This window comes from Symphalangus syndactylus, chromosome 5 (assembly GCF_028878055.3).
Source record: "Symphalangus syndactylus isolate Jambi chromosome 5, NHGRI_mSymSyn1-v2.1_pri, whole genome shotgun sequence".
In the NCBI taxonomy this organism is placed as follows: Eukaryota; Metazoa; Chordata; class Mammalia; order Primates; family Hylobatidae; genus Symphalangus; species Symphalangus syndactylus.
Window position 1 is genome coordinate 93,894,938 of NC_072427.2, and position 19,173 is coordinate 93,914,110.

General features: G+C 41.4%; 1 protein-coding gene across 4 annotated transcripts in view; it reads right to left on the reverse strand.

The window, feature by feature from the left end:
* MORC3 (MORC family CW-type zinc finger 3) overlaps positions 1-19,173 on the reverse strand; it is a 57,194-nt gene that overhangs the window by 23,133 nt on the left and 14,888 nt on the right. For all 4 annotated transcript variants that reach the window (XM_055279642.2, XM_063639268.1, XM_063639265.1 and 1 more), the window contains 7 exons: positions 16,678-16,810; positions 15,740-15,954; positions 14,774-14,921; positions 12,039-12,186; positions 8,875-9,003; positions 8,545-8,664; positions 4,195-4,292 (listed from right to left, as the gene is read on the reverse strand). In XM_055279642.2, coding sequence (XP_055135617.2) covers positions 4,195-4,292; positions 8,545-8,664; positions 8,875-9,003; positions 12,039-12,186; positions 14,774-14,921; positions 15,740-15,954; positions 16,678-16,810 — 991 coding nt within the window. The remainder of the gene's footprint in view (positions 1-4,194; positions 4,293-8,544; positions 8,665-8,874; positions 9,004-12,038; positions 12,187-14,773; positions 14,922-15,739; positions 15,955-16,677; positions 16,811-19,173) is intronic.

The following is a 19,173-nucleotide window of genomic DNA, read 5'->3' on the forward strand; positions in this document are numbered from 1 at the left end:
CGGGGGTGGTGGATCACACCTGTAATCCCAGCACTTTAGGAGGCTGAGGTGGCCGGATCACCTAAGGTCAGGAGTTAGAGACCACCCTGGCCAACGTGGCAAAACTCTGTCTTTACTAAAAAAAAAAAAAAAATACAAAAATTAGCCGGGCTTGGTGGCAGGCGCCTGTAATCCCAGATACTTGGGAGGCTAAGATAGGGAGAATCGCTTGAACCCAGGAGGCGGAGGTTGCAATGAGCTGAGATTGCACCACTGCACTCCAGACTGGATGACAGAGCAAGACTCCATCTCAGAAAAAAATAAGTAAAATAGTAGAGATGGGGTTTCACCATGTTAGCCAGGCTGGTCTCGAACTCCTGATCTCAAGTGATCTACCCGCCTCAGCCTCCCAAAGTGCTGGGATTGTGGTTCCCTGGTGGTCTAGTGGCTAGGATTCAGTACTTTCCAAAGGGCTGGGATTACAGATGTGAGCCACCGCACCAGCCTGAGCCATGGCACCCGGCCATGATTTTCTAATAACATTTTTTCATTAGCTTATTTTAAGAATACAGTATCTATTTAACATACGAAATACATGTTAATAGATGGTTTTCTTTTTTTTTTTTTTTTTTTTTAGCGAAAAGGTCTTGCTCTGTCACCCTGGCTGGAAAGCAGTGGCACTATCCCAGCTCACTGCAGCTTCAAATTCCTAGGCTCACATCATCATTCTGCCTCGAGCATCCTGAGTAGCTGGGACTACAGATGTGTGCCACCATCCCCAGCTTAATCAACTATTTATGTTATCAGTAAGGCTTCCATTCAACAGCAGGCTCTTAAGGTTTTGGGGAGTTATATGTCGATCTTTGACTGAGGGGTAGTCAGTCCCCCTAATCCCTGTGCTGTTCAAGGGTAAATGGTACTTAACATTGTCAACTACCAGTACAAGCTGAACATCCCAAATCCAAAAATCCAAATTGCTCCAAATCTGAAACTTTTTGAGTGCCAACATGATACCCAAAGGAAATGCTCATGAAAGCACCTCGAATTTCAGATTTTCAGATTTGCGATGCTCAACCAGTAGGTATAATGCAAACATTCCAAAATACAAAAAAATCCAAACCAAAACACTTCCGGTCTCAAAGATTTCGGATAAGGATACTCGACCTGTAATAGAGCTTTATGTCTTCTTTTCAACCTGCCCCACCCCTCCTTTTTTTTTTTTTTTTGGCCTTATTACATTAGTTATTTCCTCAAGAACATTTAGTGAAGAGCTGATATCCTTAACTCTCCCACCCTTCTAGGGAAAGCTATCACTGTTCCCCAGTAGTAATGTAGTTTGCTGTGTGTGTAAATACTCTGTTATTATGCCCTTTGATTCAGTTTTTGTAGGTGTTCTTTTTAAAAATAATTGCAAGTGCTTTTTCTCTATCTATGTAGATGACCACAAGAGCTTTCTCTTATTTAACATCAATATGATGAACTATACTCATTTCTTACATTAAAACCACCCATGTTGTCTTAGAACACAGCCCACTTGGTTTTAATGGTATTATTCTTTTAGCATGTACTGGATAGTATTTACCAATATTTTAATTAAGACTTTTAATTCTGTGATAAGAGATTGACATAAATTTCCTTTCCTGTACTCTTGAGCTTACTATCAAGATTATGTGGTTTCATAAAAACTTTGACTACTGTGAACAGTGCTGCAATAAACATGAGAGTGCAGGTATCTCTTCAAATATACTGATTTTCTTTCTTTTGGATATATATCCAGCCATGTGATTGTTCAATCATATGGTAATTCTATTATTAGTTTTCTTGAGGGACCTCCATCCTATTCTCCATAGCAACTATACTAATTTACTTTCCCACTAATAGCGTACGAGGGTTCCCCTTTCTCCACATCCTTGTCAGCATCCATTAATGAATAAATGAATAAAGAAACTATGGTACATACACACAATGGAATATTATCCAACCACAAAAATGCTGTCATTTGTAATGACATGGATATAAATGGATATACCTGGAGGACATTAAGTGAAGTAAGTCAGGTATAGAAAGACAAATATCTCATGTTCTCATTCATATCTGAGAGCTAAAAAATACTGACCTCAGGATATGGGACAGGTAGTGGGGAGAGGGAAATAAAGAGGGGCTGGCTAATGAGTATAAAAATACAGTTAATTAGGAGTATGATCCAGTATTTGGTAGCACAATAGGACAACTGGGCCAGGCGCGGTGACTCACACCCATAATCCCAGCATTTTGGGAGGCCGAGGCAGGCGGATCACAAGGTCAAGAGATCGAGACCATCGTGATCAAAATAGTAAACCCCATCTCTACCAAAAATTCAGAAAATTAGCTGGGTATGGTGGTGCGTGCTTGTAGTCCCAGCTACTCGGGAGGCTGAGGCAGGAGAATCGCTTGAATCCAAGAGACAGAGGTTGCAATGAGCCAAGATCTAGGGGCCACTGCACTCCAGCCTGGTGACAGAGTGAGACTCAGTCTCAAAAAAAAAAAAAAAAAAAAAAAAAGAGGACAACCATAGTTAACAATAACATCTTATATATGTATATTTCAAAGTAACTAGAAGAGTAAAATTGGAATGTTCCTAACACAAAATACGGCAATTGCTTGAGGTGATGAATATCCCAGTAACCCTAACTTGATCATTACATGTTGTATGCTTGTATCAAAATATCACATGTATTCCATACAAATGAACTATTATGTATTGTTTTAAATCGTTTTTTTAAATAAAAAGACTGATGCCACTTCTCCCTTAAATGTCTGAATTTAGTATGTGGGAAGTTTTCTAAAAACTGATTCAATTTCAAAGGAATGTGTCCACATCATCTAAAATGGAGAAAATTTATCTGTGCTATCTGCTTAATGTTTCATGTCTGAAGGCTCTGCAGTAATTTCTTTTTCATTTCTAATATTGACGATTTGTATTTTCTACTCTTTTTCCTTAATCAGTCTTGACAAATGCTTATAGACTTTATTAGTCCTAACAAAGAACCAAAACTTTTTGGATTTTTCTTTTTTTTTTTTTTTTTTTTTTGAGGCAGGGTGGCTTCCGTCAACCGGGTGGGAATGCAGTGACACAATCACGGCTCATTGCAGCCTCAATCTCCTGAGCTCAAGTGATCCTCCCACCTCATTTTTTTATTTTCTGTAGAGATAAGCTCTCACTATGTTGTCCAGGCTGGTCTCAAACTCCTCAGCTCAAGCGAACCTCCTGCATTGGCCTACTAAAGTGCTGGGATTACAGATGTAAGCCACTGTACCTGGCCTTTTTTTTCCTGAGATGGCGGGATCTCACTCTGTCATCAGGTTGGAGTACAGTAGCGCCATCTTGGCTCACTGCACACTCCACCTTCCCAGGCTCAAACGATCCTCCCACCTCAGCCTCCTGAGTAGCTGGGACCACAGACACGTGCCACCATACCTGGCTAATTTTTTGTATTTTTGGTAGAGACAGGATTTTGCCATGTTGCCCACGCTGGTCTCAAACTTCTGAGCTCAAGCAATTTGCCCACCTTTGGGCCCCCTTAGTGCTAGGATTATAGGAATGAGCCACCGCACCCAGCTGACTTTTTTGGTTGAGTCAGTTACCAATTTATTGTCTCTAGGCTCCAAATCCAGCCGAAGTTCTGGTACTCTGTTACTATTTTGCTAGGGCCCAGTGACCTCCCAGAGGAGCTTCGGCTGTGCCCATCAGGCCATGCTTTGCCCACCAGCAGTCTTCTGCTAGCTCCAACAACATAAGGCTCCCTCTACAGACCAGCTCCAACCTATCCACACACCCTATGTCAACCAGAGACCACGTCTATAGGCCAGCATTGGCCAGGCCTTCTATTTACCTATTTAAATTATTGACTTCTTTTTAAAGTTTATTTTCAAAATACTTGCATAACTTCTCTTAAGCTAAATGTTTTGCCATCTTTGTGGATTTTTTATTTTAATTACAAAATTATAATTACATTATCGAACTTTAAGAAAATGGGTAGGTAAGGGACTTACATAGAAAACTAATAAACCATCTCCCATTCTAGGAATTGTAACCTACACCATCACAAGTAGTATATTCAAACCTTTCTTTACTAATAAGGTATCTCTGAGATTCGCAGAAAATAGAGTAGTTCCTGCTTTCTTGGTAATCCATTTCCTAGGAACCTCAGTCAATAATTTAAATAGGTAACATACCTGTACTCATTAGTATAGTCGAAATCTTGTTTATTATGAGTTGGCTTAAGGAAATTACACTCTATAATTCCAACCACTCCAACACCCATGTTGTTTGCCTGAAAAAATAAAATGAAATCAGCATTTTAAGCATAAGACATGATGCTCAAAATAATTACCCTTAAAGAATAATAGTTTGTATATTTTCCTATATTTTATCTTGTATGATTCTCATCACATTTATTTTTATTTTTATTTGTTTTTATTTTTTGAGACAGTCTCATTCGGTCACCCAGGCTGCAGTGCAGTGGCATAATCTTGGCTCACTGCAAGAGCCAAGAGACCTCCCAAGCTCAAGTGACTCTCGTTGCCTCGGCCTCCCGAGTAGCTGGAAGTACAGGCGCGCACCACCAAACCCAGCTAATTTTTCTATTTTTAGCAGAGACGGGGTTTCACCATGGCTAGTCTCCAACTCCTGACCTCAAGCAATCCACCAGCCTCGGCCTCCCAAAGTGCTGGCATTACAGGCATCAGCCACCGTGCCCAGCCAATTCTCATCAAATTTAGACTGAAAAAAACACTGGTAGGTGATTTATTTTCCTGGAAGTTAATTTCTAAATACACTAGAGCCTCCCTCAAAAACCCTTTGATTGTTGACAAGTATCCATTTAGACAAGTATTAACATCCCCAATTTTATACAAGAGAAAAAGGACTACCTGCCAGGCGCGATGGCTCACGCCCGTAATCCCAGCACTTTGGGAGGCTGAGGTGGGCGGATCACCTGAGGTCAGGAGTTGGAGAACAGCCTGGCCAACATGGTGAAATCCCATCTCTACTAAAAATACAAAAAATTAGCCGGGCGTGGTGGCATGCACCTGTAATCCCAGCTACTCAGGAGGCTGAGGCAGGAGAATTGCTTCAACCTAGGAGGCGGAGGTTGCAGTGAGCCGAGATCATGCCATTGCACTCCAGCCTGGGCAACAAGAGTGAAACTCCATCTTTCAAAGAGACAAAAAAAAAGAAAAGAGGACTATCTCTACTAGGATACAATTTCTTAGAGAACAGAAACCACAAATAATTCATCCTGATCTTGTAGTGACTAGCAAAGGCTCTGAAAGGCAATATTCCATACGTTTGTGAGATAAAAGTTAAAGTCATTTACCCAAAGTTAGGTATCCAGTTACTAACAATGAAGTAAAAACCTAGGTTGGTTAAATTAGTTATTTTTTAAATCTGCTAGCTAAAATGTTGAACTCAAAGTATATGAGTCATCTTCTGATTATCTACATATGACTAACAAGTATATTTTGTTCATGATTGTAGCTATACTTCTTAGCCTATGAAGAAAAAAAGTAAAATAATGTGTAACTCATAAAATGAAATTTTTTATAAACACAACTATAGACCAAACCATACAACTAATCCTAATTCTGCTCTATTAAAAACCATCAGGTTCACCATTTCAGACTATTTTTAAACTACAGCAATAACAAGATCCTTCAATTTGTGGTTCTTATCCATCTTCCCTCCAGCCTTATCCTGTCTCTCTCATTCCTCTGTTCTCCACTTAAAATATGGTCCAGCCACATCAAATTACTCCCTTTATGATGTCATACTCTCAGAAGCCTCTTTCTCTGCCTTTGCACATGTTGTCTCTGCCTGGAAAGCCCTTCCAGACTTTGCAGCACAGTGAAGTCAACTGAGACTCATCTCAATCAACACTTTCTCTAAGAAGCCTTTTCTGATGCTTCCAAGGATGTTCCACAGTCCCCTCACAAAACTGAGCTTTGAGGGCATCCTCTGTATTTTATCAACTTTTTATGCTCAGCACCCAGCACAGCAAATCACAATGGGTTTTTGATACTTATTTAATGTTTACTGAATCCACAGAATGCAAATACTAGGCCCAGTCCATCATCTGGTAAAGACAAACATTGTAATTTAGCTGTAACAGCCTATTTTTACAAGGTTGAGCTTAACTAGGAAATATACACAGTGCAAATTTAACTCAGTTGGGAAAATGGGCTATGTATCTTGGTTAAGTCAGATTCATAGGTGATAAAAGAAAAAAATTTACATGCTGTGGTAGACATAAAGTTCATTTACTTCTGCAAATATGCTATATTTGGGCTCATGCCATGTAAAGTAGGTGAAGCAGAGTCAGAACCCCTGTTAAGTGGTATTCAAGGTGAATCCGCATTGGTATACTGTGTAGATCTCACATCATTCTACAAAAAACTCAGAATAAAGTATGATAAAGAATTATCACCAAAATCTTAAAAATATGCAATGGATCCATATCCAAATGCAGTCAAATGATGTATTTGTGTCTAAGATCCACGCTGTTATGTCTTAAGCAAGTTGCTTCATCTATTTGTTATTAGCCCCAATTTCTTTTTTTGTTTTTTTTTTTAAGAGACAGGGTCTCACTCTGTTGCCCAGGCTGGAGTACAGGGTTAAAATCATAGCTCAGTGCAGCCTCAAACTCCAGGGATCAAGCACTCTCCCACCTCAGCCTCCCAAATAACTGAGACTACAAGGACGTACAACCACACCTGGCTAATTTGTTTTTGTTGTTTTGTAGAGACAATGGTTTTTTGTTTGTTTGAGATAGGGCCTCACCCTGTTGCCTAGACTGAAAAGCAGAGGCACAATTTTGGCTCACTACAGCCTCAACTTCTTGGGCTCAAGCAATCCTCCCACCTCAACCTCCTGAGTAGCTGGCACCACAGGCATGCACCACCAGGCCCAGCTAATTTTTGTATTTTTTTTGTACAGACAGGGTTTTGCCCCATTGCCCAGGCTGGTCTTGAACTCCTGGGCTCAAGCAATCCCCCAGCCTAGACCTCTCAAATATGCTGCGATTACAGGTGTGAGGCACCGTACTCAGCTGAGGTAGAGACTTGGTATGCTGCCCAAGCTGGTCTTGAAGCACTGGCCTCAAGCAATCCTCCTACCTCAGCCACATGAAGCACTAGGATTACAGGAATGAGCCACTGTGCCTGGTCCCCAACTTCCTTATGCATAAAATAGGGATAAAAGAAATATTCTGTCCCCACCTCAGGGCTGTTCAGGATCAAATACAAAATTAATATAGTAGACCGGGCGCACTGGCTCAGGCCTGTAATCCAAGCATGTTGAGAGGCCGAGGTGGGTGGATCACTTGAGGTCAGGAGTTTGAGGCCAGCCTGGTCGACATGGTAAAGCTCTGTCTCTACTAAAAATACAAAATTTGGCCTGGCGTGGTGGCACACGCCAGTAGTCCCAGCTACTTGGGAGGCTGAGGCCCAAGAATCGCTTGAACCAGGGAGGTGGAGGTTGCAGTTAGCTGAGATCACACCACTGCACTCCAGCCTGGGTGACAGAGTGAGACTTCATCTCAAAAAATAAACAAACAAATAAATAAAAGAAATCAAGGTGCTGGCATGCACCTGTGGTCACAGCTACTCAGGAGGTTAAGGTGCGAGGATCAGTTGAACATGGGAGTCGGAGGTTGCAGTGAGCCAAAATTGCACCACTGCACTCCAGCCAGGCAGAGTCTCTCAAAAAATAAAAATAAAGCCGGGCACGGTGGCTCACACCTGTAATCTCAGCACTTTGGGAGGCTGAGACGGGTGGATCACCTGAGGTCAGGAGTTTGGGACAAGCTTGGCAAACATGGTGAAACCTCGTCTCTACTAACAATACAAAACAATTGGCTGAGTGCGGTGGCTCACGCTTGTAATCCCAGAACTTTGGGAGGCTGAGGCAGGCAGATCACCAGGTCAGGAGATCAAGACCATGCTGGCCGACATAGTGAAATCCCGTCTCTACTAAAAATACAAAAATTAGCCGGGCATGGCGGCATGTGCCTACAGTCCCAGCTACTTGGAAGGCTGAGGCAGGAGAATTGCTTGAACCCGGAAGGCGGAGGCTGCAGTGAGCCGAGATATTGCCACTGCACTCCAGCCTGGGCGACAGAGCAAGACTCTGTCTCAAAAAAAAAAAAAAAAAAAAAACCAGGCGTGGTGGCATGCGCCTGTAGTCCCAGCTACTTGGGAGGCTGAAGTAGCAGAATCACTTGAACCCAGAAGGTGAATGTGGCAGTGAGTTTAGCCGAGATTGTGCCACTGCACTGAAGCCTGGGCAAGAGTGAGACTCTGTCTCAAAAAAAAGGAAGAGAAAGGAAAGGAGAGGGCAGGGGAGGAGAGGGGAGGGGAGGGGAGTTAATAAAAGTTCCAATACCATAGTGTTATTTTTTACAAATTTACATTAAAAAGCTATAGGCGAAAGGTACAATAAAATCATTTAACATTTGACTCAAGAGCGTATATTATCCTAACTTTTATGGAAAATAGACATTTTCTTTTCAAATAAAAAATAAAGCTTACCCTTAACTGACATCCAACTTTTTCATAAGCTTTGATGAGTCTATTTCTGTGATACATCATTATCCCATAATGATCTTTATTTCTGCAGTTGAATCCAAAGGTAATTCTCACTGTTTTAGACTTAAAATATTAAGGTAAATTTTGAACACAACACCTCACTCAGTTCAAATCATCCTTTCTATTTCATTACTTGGTAAGTCCAAAAGCACACAAAGGAGGGCAAAGCTAGAGCAGACTAGAATCCCTATCAGCATATAAGGGGAAAGAGGCAAAAGAGAATACACCTGACTAACATATCTCTATAAGGAATCATAAAAAGAAAAAGGATACTAAAAATTTGGGTCGATAAACATCACGTTCGATGTAGGCAAGACTCTTCGAAACCAGCTGTGTCTTCACTTTCTGTCCACGTAGGATGATCTGCATTCTTGGCTTTAGATATAATATACTGCAATAAGCCTGGAAAATAACATAACAAGAAGTTAGTATCTACAGGTTTGCTCACTATTACTTAGACATGGATTTACACAGAAGCTCTCCTATTAACTTGATAAAAGACCAATTAACTCTTCAATAAACAGGCTACAAAGCTGTATGTTATTCTGATTTGGTTATTTTTCATTAAAAATAAGCTCAATATACCGTAGCCAGTAAAAATGACTTGCAGAATACAATCAACTGATCTATATAGACACTGATATATTTATTACTGAGTGAAAAAGATTACAAAACAGCACGTATGGTATGATCATATTTTAATTTTTAAAAATGTATATATGTACAAAAAGGTACATTTTCTGATTTTTCTGTCAAGTACGGAGGTGGAGGCTGCAGTGAGCCGAGATCACACCACTGCACTCCAGTGTGGGGGACAGAGGGAGACCCCCCACCTCAGAAAAAAAAGATTCAACACAAAACTAAAACTTAAACATTTCTCCTACTTTTCCTGACTCTTATTTTCAAAAGAAGTGGTGCTTTGTGTCATTTAAAAAACACTGTATTTTGTAGTGTACTAAAACCATACCATCTTCTCTGGCTGCCTCTGAACTTGTTTCATACTTGAGTAAGACTTTTTCAACACTAGGAACACATTAGGATACATCAAGAAATAGTAAGTATCTGCTATTTACTGTTTTAGTAAATAGTAATTCTGCTATTTACTATTACTAATAATGTAATTGCTAAGACCTTAGTAAAAATTACATGAAAAATCTGTAAATGACAAATACATCCACAGCTTGGGATTAGAGAACAGTATCAACATAAGAAATAAAGCAAAAAGTGGCCAGGTGAGGTGGCTCATGCCTATAATCCCAGCACTTTGGGAGGCCGAGGTGGGCGGATCACGAGGTCAGGAGTTCAAGACAAGCCTGGCTAACATAGTGAAACCCTGTCTCTACTAAAAATACAAAAATTAGCCAGGCAGGGTGGCGCATGCTTGTAGTCCTGGCTACTCAGGAGGCTGTGCCAGAAGAATCCCTTGAATCCAGGAGCTGGAGGTTATGGTGAGCCGAGATCACGCCACTGCACTCCAGCCTGGGCAACAGAGTGAGACTCTGTCTCACAAAAAAAAAAAAAAAAAAAAAAGCAAGCAAGCAAAAAGTTAGTATCACATGTCTTTATCAAAACAACTAAAAAGCTTGATATTGGCCAGGCACGGTGGTTCATGCCTGTAATCCCAACACTTTGTGAGGCCGAGGCAGGCAGATCACCTGAGGTCAGGAGTTCAAGACCAGCCTGGCCAACATGGTGAAACCTTGTCTCTACTAAAAATGCAAAATTAGCCAGGCATGGTGGCGCATGCCTGTAATCCTAGCTACTTGGGAGGCTGAGGCAGGAGAATCTCTTGAACCCAGGAGGCGGAGGTTGCGGTGAGCCAAGATCATGCCATTGCACTCCAGCCTGGGCAACAAGAACAAAACTCCGTCTCAAACAAACAAAAAACCTTGATATTAATTTATCGACATTGTTACATCAAGATATTAATTTCTCCAATCTTTTCTTTATTTTTATTTTTTGAGATGGAGTTTCGCTCTTGTTGCCCAGGCAGGATGGAGTGCAATGGTGCGGTGTTGGCTCACCACAACCTCCGCCTCCTGGGTTCAAGGGATTCTCCTGCCTCAGCCTCCTGAGCAGCTGGGATTACAGGCTCCCGCAACTGTGCCCAGCTAATTTTTCTATTTTTAGTAGAGACAGGGTTTCACCATGTTGGCCAGGCTGGTCTCCAACTCCTGACCTCAGGTGATCCACCCGTCTCTGCCTCCCAAAGTGCTGGGATTACTGGTGTTAGCCACTGTGCCTAGCCCATTTCTTTAATCTTAAACAGATACTCATTTTGAACAGGTGCGGTGGCTCACACCTGTAATCCCAGCACTTTGGGAGGCTGAGGCAGGTGGATCGCTTGAGACCAAGAGTTTGAGACTAGCCTGGACAACATGGTGAAACGCTGTCTCTACCAAAAATACAAAAAAATAGCGGGGTGTGGTGGCATATGCCTGTAGTCCCAGCTACTCAGGAGGCTGAGGTGGAAGGATTGCTTGGGGCCAGGAGGCAGAGGCTGCAGTGAGCTGAGATCTCACCGCTGCACTCCAGCCTGGGTGAGAGAGTGACACCCAAAGACGTAATCTCCAAAAAGAAAAACAAAAAACAAAAACCTCACTTCTAAAAGGAAAATCCTAGAGGCATTTATCACAAAATTATATTAATGTACCTTATCTATCTATAGTCTATAATTTATTGCTTTAGGAGGACAATTAAGGTATGTATTCTAGAATACGTTAAATGTTTTTGTGTGTGTGACGGCGTCTCACTCTGTCGCCCAGGCTGGAGTGCAGTGGTGCAATCTCGGCTCACTGCAACCTCTGTGCCCCCACTGCCCCACCTCCAGGTTCAAGCAATTCTCCTGCCTCAGCCTCTCGAGTAGCTGGGATTACAGATGCCTGCCACCGCACCCAACTAATTTTTGTATTTTTAGTAGAGACGGGGTTTCACCATCTTGGCCAGGCTGGTCTTGAACTCCTGACCTTGTGATCCACCCACCTTGGCCACCCAAAGTGCTGGGATTACAGGTGTGAACCACCGCACACGGGCAAATACGTTAAAATTTAATAAGACTTTGAATTTGTTGTTTTTTGAATTAATTAGTCTGGCCACCATATACTGATTAATATAATATACTGATTCTAATAAGATAATAACGTCAGCATATAGTAAAAACTACAAGCATTGTTAGGCCTGATGACTTCATAATTTAAAAAGGGTTTCCAAACAAATAAATCAACCAGTGTGCTAATTCAGTTTAACTAAATTTGTGTGTGTGTGTGATAGTCTCACTCTGTTGCCCAGGCTGAGTGGGCCAGGGAAAATCATGTCTGAGATACTTTCATTCAGAGAGCACTGGCAGCCTTTCTATCACAAGCAGGTAACATGACCTCTCCTAACACTACCATGATTCAATGATTTTCTCACTTCCACAAAGAGAGCTGAATACATACCCTCAGGGAATAGTCACTCTCAGGGGCAATCTGGTCCATCCTTTCCTGCTTCTTGTACCCCTTCTTCCCTGTTATCTCATCTAAATCCTCAGGAATTCTGATATCATATTTATCCTTTTCAAAATCGAACTCTGTTGCATTTTTGTAGCTGTAAAAATAATTTTTAGAAAGAACCAAAATTTAACTTCACAGCAAGATAAGCAAGCAAACACTGTAAGTCATTAAAAAGGTAAGCAAATAAATACACCTACACATGGTGCACGTCAGTCGGGGGTTGGGGGTGCAAAGGCAAGAGAAAAAGAAAGAAAACGGATCCTGGAAGATGCGGAGAAACCGTAACACTCATACACTGCTGGTAGGAAAACACTCAGGAAAACAGTCTGGCATTTCTAAGAAAATAAAACGCAAGTACTATATGATACAGCAATTACACTTCTGGATATTTATTTCAGAAAAATGAAGACTATATTCCCACAAAACCGTGTAAACAAATGTTTACAGCTTTATTTGTAATATCCAAAAACTATAAACCCAGATGTCTTGAATAGGTAAACACACTGGGTTCCATACCTACAATGAAATACTACTCAGAAAGAAAAAGGTGCAAACTGGCTGGGTGCGGTGGCTCACACCTGTAACCCTACCACTTTGGGAGGCTGAGGCGTGTGGATCACCTGAGGTCAGAAGTTCAAGACCAGCCTGGTCAATATGGCAAAACCCTGTCTCTACTAAAAATACGAAAATTAGCTGGGCATGGTGGTGGGTGCCTATAATCCCAGCTACTTGGGAGGCTGAGGCAGCAGAATCGCTTGAACCCAGTGGGCGGAGGTTGCAGTGAGCCGAGATGGCGCTACTTCACTCCACCCTGGGGGAAAGAGGAAAACTCCATCTCAAAAAAAAAAAAAAAAAAAAAAAAAGAAAAAAAAAAGAAAAAGAGAAAGGTGCAAACTATACATACAAGAACCTGGAAAACGCCAGAGAGTTATGCTAAGTGAAAAAAGTCAAATCCAAAAGGTTTCCATGTTGTTTATGTAATATTCTTAAAATGGCAAAATTATAGAAATAGAGAACAGATTAGAGGTTGCTAGGGATTAAGGAGGGAGTGGGGTTATGAGGGAAGTGGGTATGGCTATAAAAGGGCAACAATGAGGGATTCCTGTGATGACTAAAGTGTCCTGCATCTTGACTGTATCAATGTCAAAATCCTGTCAATATCAATAGTACTACTGTACTTTTTTTTTTTTTTTGAGACGGAGTCTCGCTCTTTCGCCCAGGCTGGAGTGCAGTGGTGCTATCTCAGCTCACTGCAAGCTCCGCCTCCCAGGTTCACACCATTCTCCTGCCTCAGCCTCCTTAGTAGCTGGGAATACACGCACCTGCCACCACACCTGGCTATTTTTTTTTTTTCTTTTTTGTATTTTTAGTAGAGACGGAGTTTTACCATGTTAGCCAGGATGGTCTCGATCTCCTGACCTCGTGATCCACCTGCCTCGGCCTCCCAAAGTGCTGGGATTACAGGCGTGAGCCACTGCGCCCAGCTGTACTATAGTTTTGTTAGATGTTGCCACCAGGGGAAACTGAATGAAGTGTACCTAAGATCTCTGTATTACTTCTTACAACTACACATGAATCTACAATTAATGTATTAATTGTAATCACCCTGACTAAATAGCTGAGTATAACCCACGCTCCCGGGACTGTGAGATTTCACCCCATGACTCTCTTCCTCTAAAAGTTACTCCCAACAAAACTTGACAAGTTTTCTCAGAAAGTATAACTGAAAAAAATCCTCCAGGAGAAGGAGGGGTAGGGAAGTGAAAGCAAGAAAAACGAATTCAGGTATCAGAATAGCACAAGTTTTTTCAGTTCTTTAGGCTTATCACTACCTGTGCTTTATTCCTGTGATTCAGTATGTTTTAGATCTTTCAGTATTAGACATTAGTCTTAAATTTTAAAATTTATTTGCAAAGGATTTTATCCTCACAAAGATAAAGGATTATAAATTTTAGCAACACAAAAATCTCACCTATATTACTTTTCTCATCAGGTGCTACATCACTTTTAGTTTTAAGTAATGGACACAATGAAGAAAGATTTATCTTCCTAAATTTGTCTTCTCATTGCTTTTTTTCTTTTTTTTTTTTGAGAAGAGGGGGTGGAATAAATGAGAGAGAATAGAGTGCTAATGGAGACTGAATGGCAGGGATATAAATTTTTTTTTTTTTTTTTGGCCAGGCGTGGTGGCTTACGCCTGTAATCCCAGCACTTTGGGAGGCCGAGGCGGGTGGATCACCTGAGGTCAGGAGTTCTAGACCAGCCTGGCCAACATGGTGAAACTTCGTCTCAACTAAAATACAAAAATTAGTCAGGCGTGGTGGCAGGCGCCTGCAATCCCAGCTACTCGGGGCGCTGAAGCAGGAGAATCACTTAAACCCAGGCGGCGGAGGTTGCATCAGCTGAGATTGCGCCATCGCATTCCAGCCTGGGGGACAAGAGTGAGACTTTGTCTCAAAAAAAAAAAAGGGAAAATTTTTTTTAACAATATGAAAATATCTCAAATTGAAGCTGAAATGGCCTCTATAACATATCCTGGGAAAAGACAAATCAGTAACTACACCAAAAAATGAGTACCTTTCCATGTATTTCTACTGTGTGTAACGAGAGATGAATATAACGACACCAACCTGCACATACACTTTACTTCCCAAACGGTCAACATCTATGTCCACATTTACCTTCTAAGATTCCAAATGATGATCCTCGTCCCCTTCTTGCCCATAATAGCATCAAGTTCTGCCAGTAACTTCTGTTCCGTGGAAAACAGAGAATGTTCCAGAATTGCAGCAAGGCTGGCTTTTGATTCTGCTAAATTAATCATCTGTCGTATATCATAAGTTAAAGACTCAGACTGACAACATATTTTTCATAATTACAATATGAAAACCAACTCTATAAACTTAAATAACAGAAAAACTATTTGTAAATAATTTTATAAGGTTTTTTTGTGAGATAGGGTCTCACTATTGCTTAGGCTAGAGTGCAGTAACATGATCAAGGCTAACTGCAGCCTAGCTGGGACCACAGGCACCCACCACCACGACCGGCTAATTTTTAATTTTTTTTTGTAGAGATAGATAGGGTCTCCCTACGTTGCTTGGGCTGGTCTCGAAATTCTGGGCTCAAGCAATCCTTCTGTCTTGGCCTCCCAAAGTGGTGGAATTTCAGGCATCAGCCACCGAGCTCGGCCTATTTTCTAAGTTTTAACATGGCGGTTTGATTCAAACGAACATCAAGAAGAATAAAAAATGAGCAGGTTATTATTCCTAACTAACTTCTTTCCAATATTCCAACGTGTTCATACGAAAGGCATTTTCCTGAAGTTATCCTGCCTTTCGTGGTCACTAGTCAAATTTTCAAGCCAGACCATAAAGTCTTACTAGTCTACAATAACCCTGAAGTAAACAGAAGAGCTATGGGAAGTTTAACATAAAATGTTGAGTATTTCCATAGTAGGATTCCAACAGAGAAGAGAAAGGGACAAACCCTTAGCCTCAGGTGTAGGGTAAATGCAGAGGACAGAGGTAAGAAATGGAACAGGTGTTATTCAAAGGGAATAATTTGGAAGAAGGCAAAAACATAGAATGTTTCCAAATTATTTCTTCAGTTTCTCCACAGCTTTTATTTCACAACCAAAAGGATATGGTGCTTGTTGAATGCCACTATTGGAACAACAACATGCTCCGCTTTTATGACTTCCAAGTAGGTCTGAGACAAAAGGCCCACGCTCATGCTTTCTCCATTTTTGGTAAAAACGATTGCGTCTTTACCCAGACGCATAGAACCCGACTTGAAGCCATTTCCATATAATCCAACCGGGACATGACCATTCATGGTGACTTTGTCACTGAAGCCGAAGCTAAGAAGAAAATAAAGATTTTTAAAAATAAATACCTATAATCAAAAATAAATAAATAAATACCTATAATCTTTTTTTTTTAATTCATTAATTGTAATACCAAGTAAAAAGCCTGGATTCAAATACTGGCCTCACCCTTCCTAGCTGTATAATCTTAGGCAGATTACTTTTTTGTTCTTGTTGATTTTTTATGTATTGGGCAGACTACTTTTAATGTATCTTGACATGTTTTCCCAGCTCTGAAATGAAGGAAACCAAATCTACATTACAGGGGAGAAAAAGGATCACAAGTACTAACATGGAAACTCATCGCTGGCACACCCTGACTAAATAGCTGAGTATAACCCATGCTCCCGGGACTGTGAGATTTCACCCCATGACTCTCTTCCTCTAAAAGTTACTCCCAACAAAGTGGTAGGTTTTATTACAAACAATGGTTAAAGCTAACTTACACTAAAGTTATCAGTAATTGATATAAATATACTACAACTCTAAAGGAATGGTAGACTTTTAGGGAGTTGGAAGTAGGGTGGGGTAGGTGATGAGAGTGGTGAGGATTGACTCATCATCTACCAGTAGTAGAAAATCATGCTTAGAGAACAGCTCACACTGTACATACAGCATTTCATTTCAAAAAACAAAAACCAAGAATAGTAAGGATGGCATGGAAAACCCTTTAAGTAAAAGCAACAATTTTAAGAAGTGTGGCACATTTTTACCTACCTTAGCATTTTATGTAATTTATCAGAAGTCATACCATTCCCATTGTCGGTGAATGTCAAGCATATATGCTCATTTATCACTGTTTTGTCAATCCATATTTGTTTAGCGTTCACATCAGGATCATAAGCGTTATCTGGGAAACACAAGTTTGAAGAAATTCTGATTTTACACTTTAAAAAGAGCAATTAGTTCAGAACAATCTATAAGAAGCAATAGAAGACTATGTTTTAAGACAACTTTAAAAGCTGCAATTTTTAGTAATTCCTCTGATTTAAGAACATGAAAATAAACTGCATCCTGGTATATATTAATTGACTATTACAGAATTAACACCCTCCATGTTAAAGAGACAGCAAAGACTGGTACCCAGCACACCAAAGAAGTACAAAGGAAGAAAAATCACTACCCTGCAGAGATGATTAAAAGACGGACTAAGTCTGCGCACGGTGGCTCACGCCTGTAATCCTAGCACTTTGGGAGGCTGAGGCGGGCAGATCACCTGAGGTCAGGAGTTTGAGACCAGCCTGGCCAACATGGTGAAACCCCATCTCTACTAAAAATACAAAAATCCTCCAGGCATGGTGGCACATGCCTGTAGTCCCAGCTAATCCAGAGGCTGAGACAGGAGAATCGCTCCAGCCTGGGAGGCAGAGGATGCAGCGAGCGGAGATCGTGTCACTGCACTTTAGCCTGGGCAACACAGCAAGACTCTGTCTCAAAAAAAAAAAAAAAAAAAAAAAAAAAAAAACCAAAACAAAACAAAACAAAAAAGGCTGACCATGGTGACTCACGTCTGTAATCCCAGCACTCTGGGAGGCTGAGGTGGGCGGATCACCTGAGGTCAGGAGTTTGAGACCAGCCTGGCAGACAGGGTGAAATCCTATCTGGATTTAAAAAAAATACAAAAAATACAAAAAATTAGCCGGGCATGGTGGCGCGTGCCTGTAATCCCAGCTACTCAGGAGGCTGAGGCAGGAGAATTGCTTGAACCCAGGAGGCAGAGGTTGCCGTGAGCTGAGATAGCGCCACTGTACTCGAGCCTGGGCAACAAAAGCGAGACTCCGTCTCAAAAAAAAAAGACTACCTGGCTATTGTAGGGGAAAGAGATCTGAGTGTCAATGGAAGGTACACAATAATCAATGAATAAATGAAAAGGCAGCAACATTTTCTGCTAAGCTACATACAAGGATGGAAGATTTACTTTCTACTATTTCTTTAAATTGTGACCCTTTTCAGTTTAACCAAGTTAAACCAAGTTTCTGGTGGCTTCTACATTTTTATTTCTGTATACTTCTCCATTTAACATCCTTGTTTAGCGTACTCATTTCTCTCAGAATAGGTGTATGAAGAAATACATTAAAAAATGAAAAATAGGGCTGGGCACAGCGGCTCATGCCTGTAATCCCAGCACTTTGGGAGGCAGAGGTGGGTGGATCACCTGAGGTCAGGAGTTCGAGACAAGCCTGACCAATATGGTGAAACCCTGTCTCTACTAAAAATACAAAAATCAGCCGGGAGTAGTGGCATGTGCCTGTAGTCCCAGCTACTCGGGAGGCTGAGGGACAAGCACTTGAACCCAGGAGGTAGAGGAGGTTGCAGTGAGCCAAGACTGTGCCACTGCACTCTAGCCTGGGTGACAGAGCGAGACTCTGTCTCAAAAAAATAAAAATTCCTTCTTTTTCTTTTTTCTTCTATCTAAGATAGAACCCTTCCTTGATAAAGATTCTAAACTATATCTAAGAATTCCTAAGAATACAATTTCCCTTTATTATCTGTTTTTAAACATATGCCTAAATTTTTCAACTAGGCTTATGTTTGTGTGCATGAATTTTTCTTTTCTTTTTCTTTTCCTTTTTTTTGGAGACAGGGTCTCACTGTAGCCCAGGCTGGAGTAAGGCTCACTCCACTGCAGCCTTGACTTTCCTGGCTCAAGTGATCCTCCCACCTCAGACTCCCGAGTAACTAGGACTACAGGTGTGTACCACCACCCTGGCGAATTTTTGTATTTTTTGTAGAGATGGGGTCCCACTATGTTTCTCAGGATGGGCCCCAACTCCTGGACTCATGTGATCCTCCTGCCTCAGCCTCCCAAAGTGTTGGGATTACAGGTGTGAACAACTGTGTGCCCAGCCTATGCATGAATTTTTCCCAAGAAAAAAATCATGACCGGCCGGGCGCGGTGGCTCAAGCCTGTAATCCCAGCACTTTGGGAGGCCAAGGCGGGTGGATCACAAGGTCAGGAGATCGAGACCATCCTGGCTAACACGGTGAAACCCCGTCTTTACTAAAAAATACAAAAAAAAATTAGCCGGGCATGGTGGCGGGTGCCTGTAGTCCCAGCTACTCGGGAGGCTGAGGCAGGAGAATGGCATGAACCCGGGAGGCGGAGCTTGCAGTGAGCCGAGACCGCGCCACTGCACTCCAGCCTGGGCGACAGAGCGAGACTCCATCTCAAAAAAAAAAAAGAAAAGAAAAAAAGAAAAAAATCGTGACCCA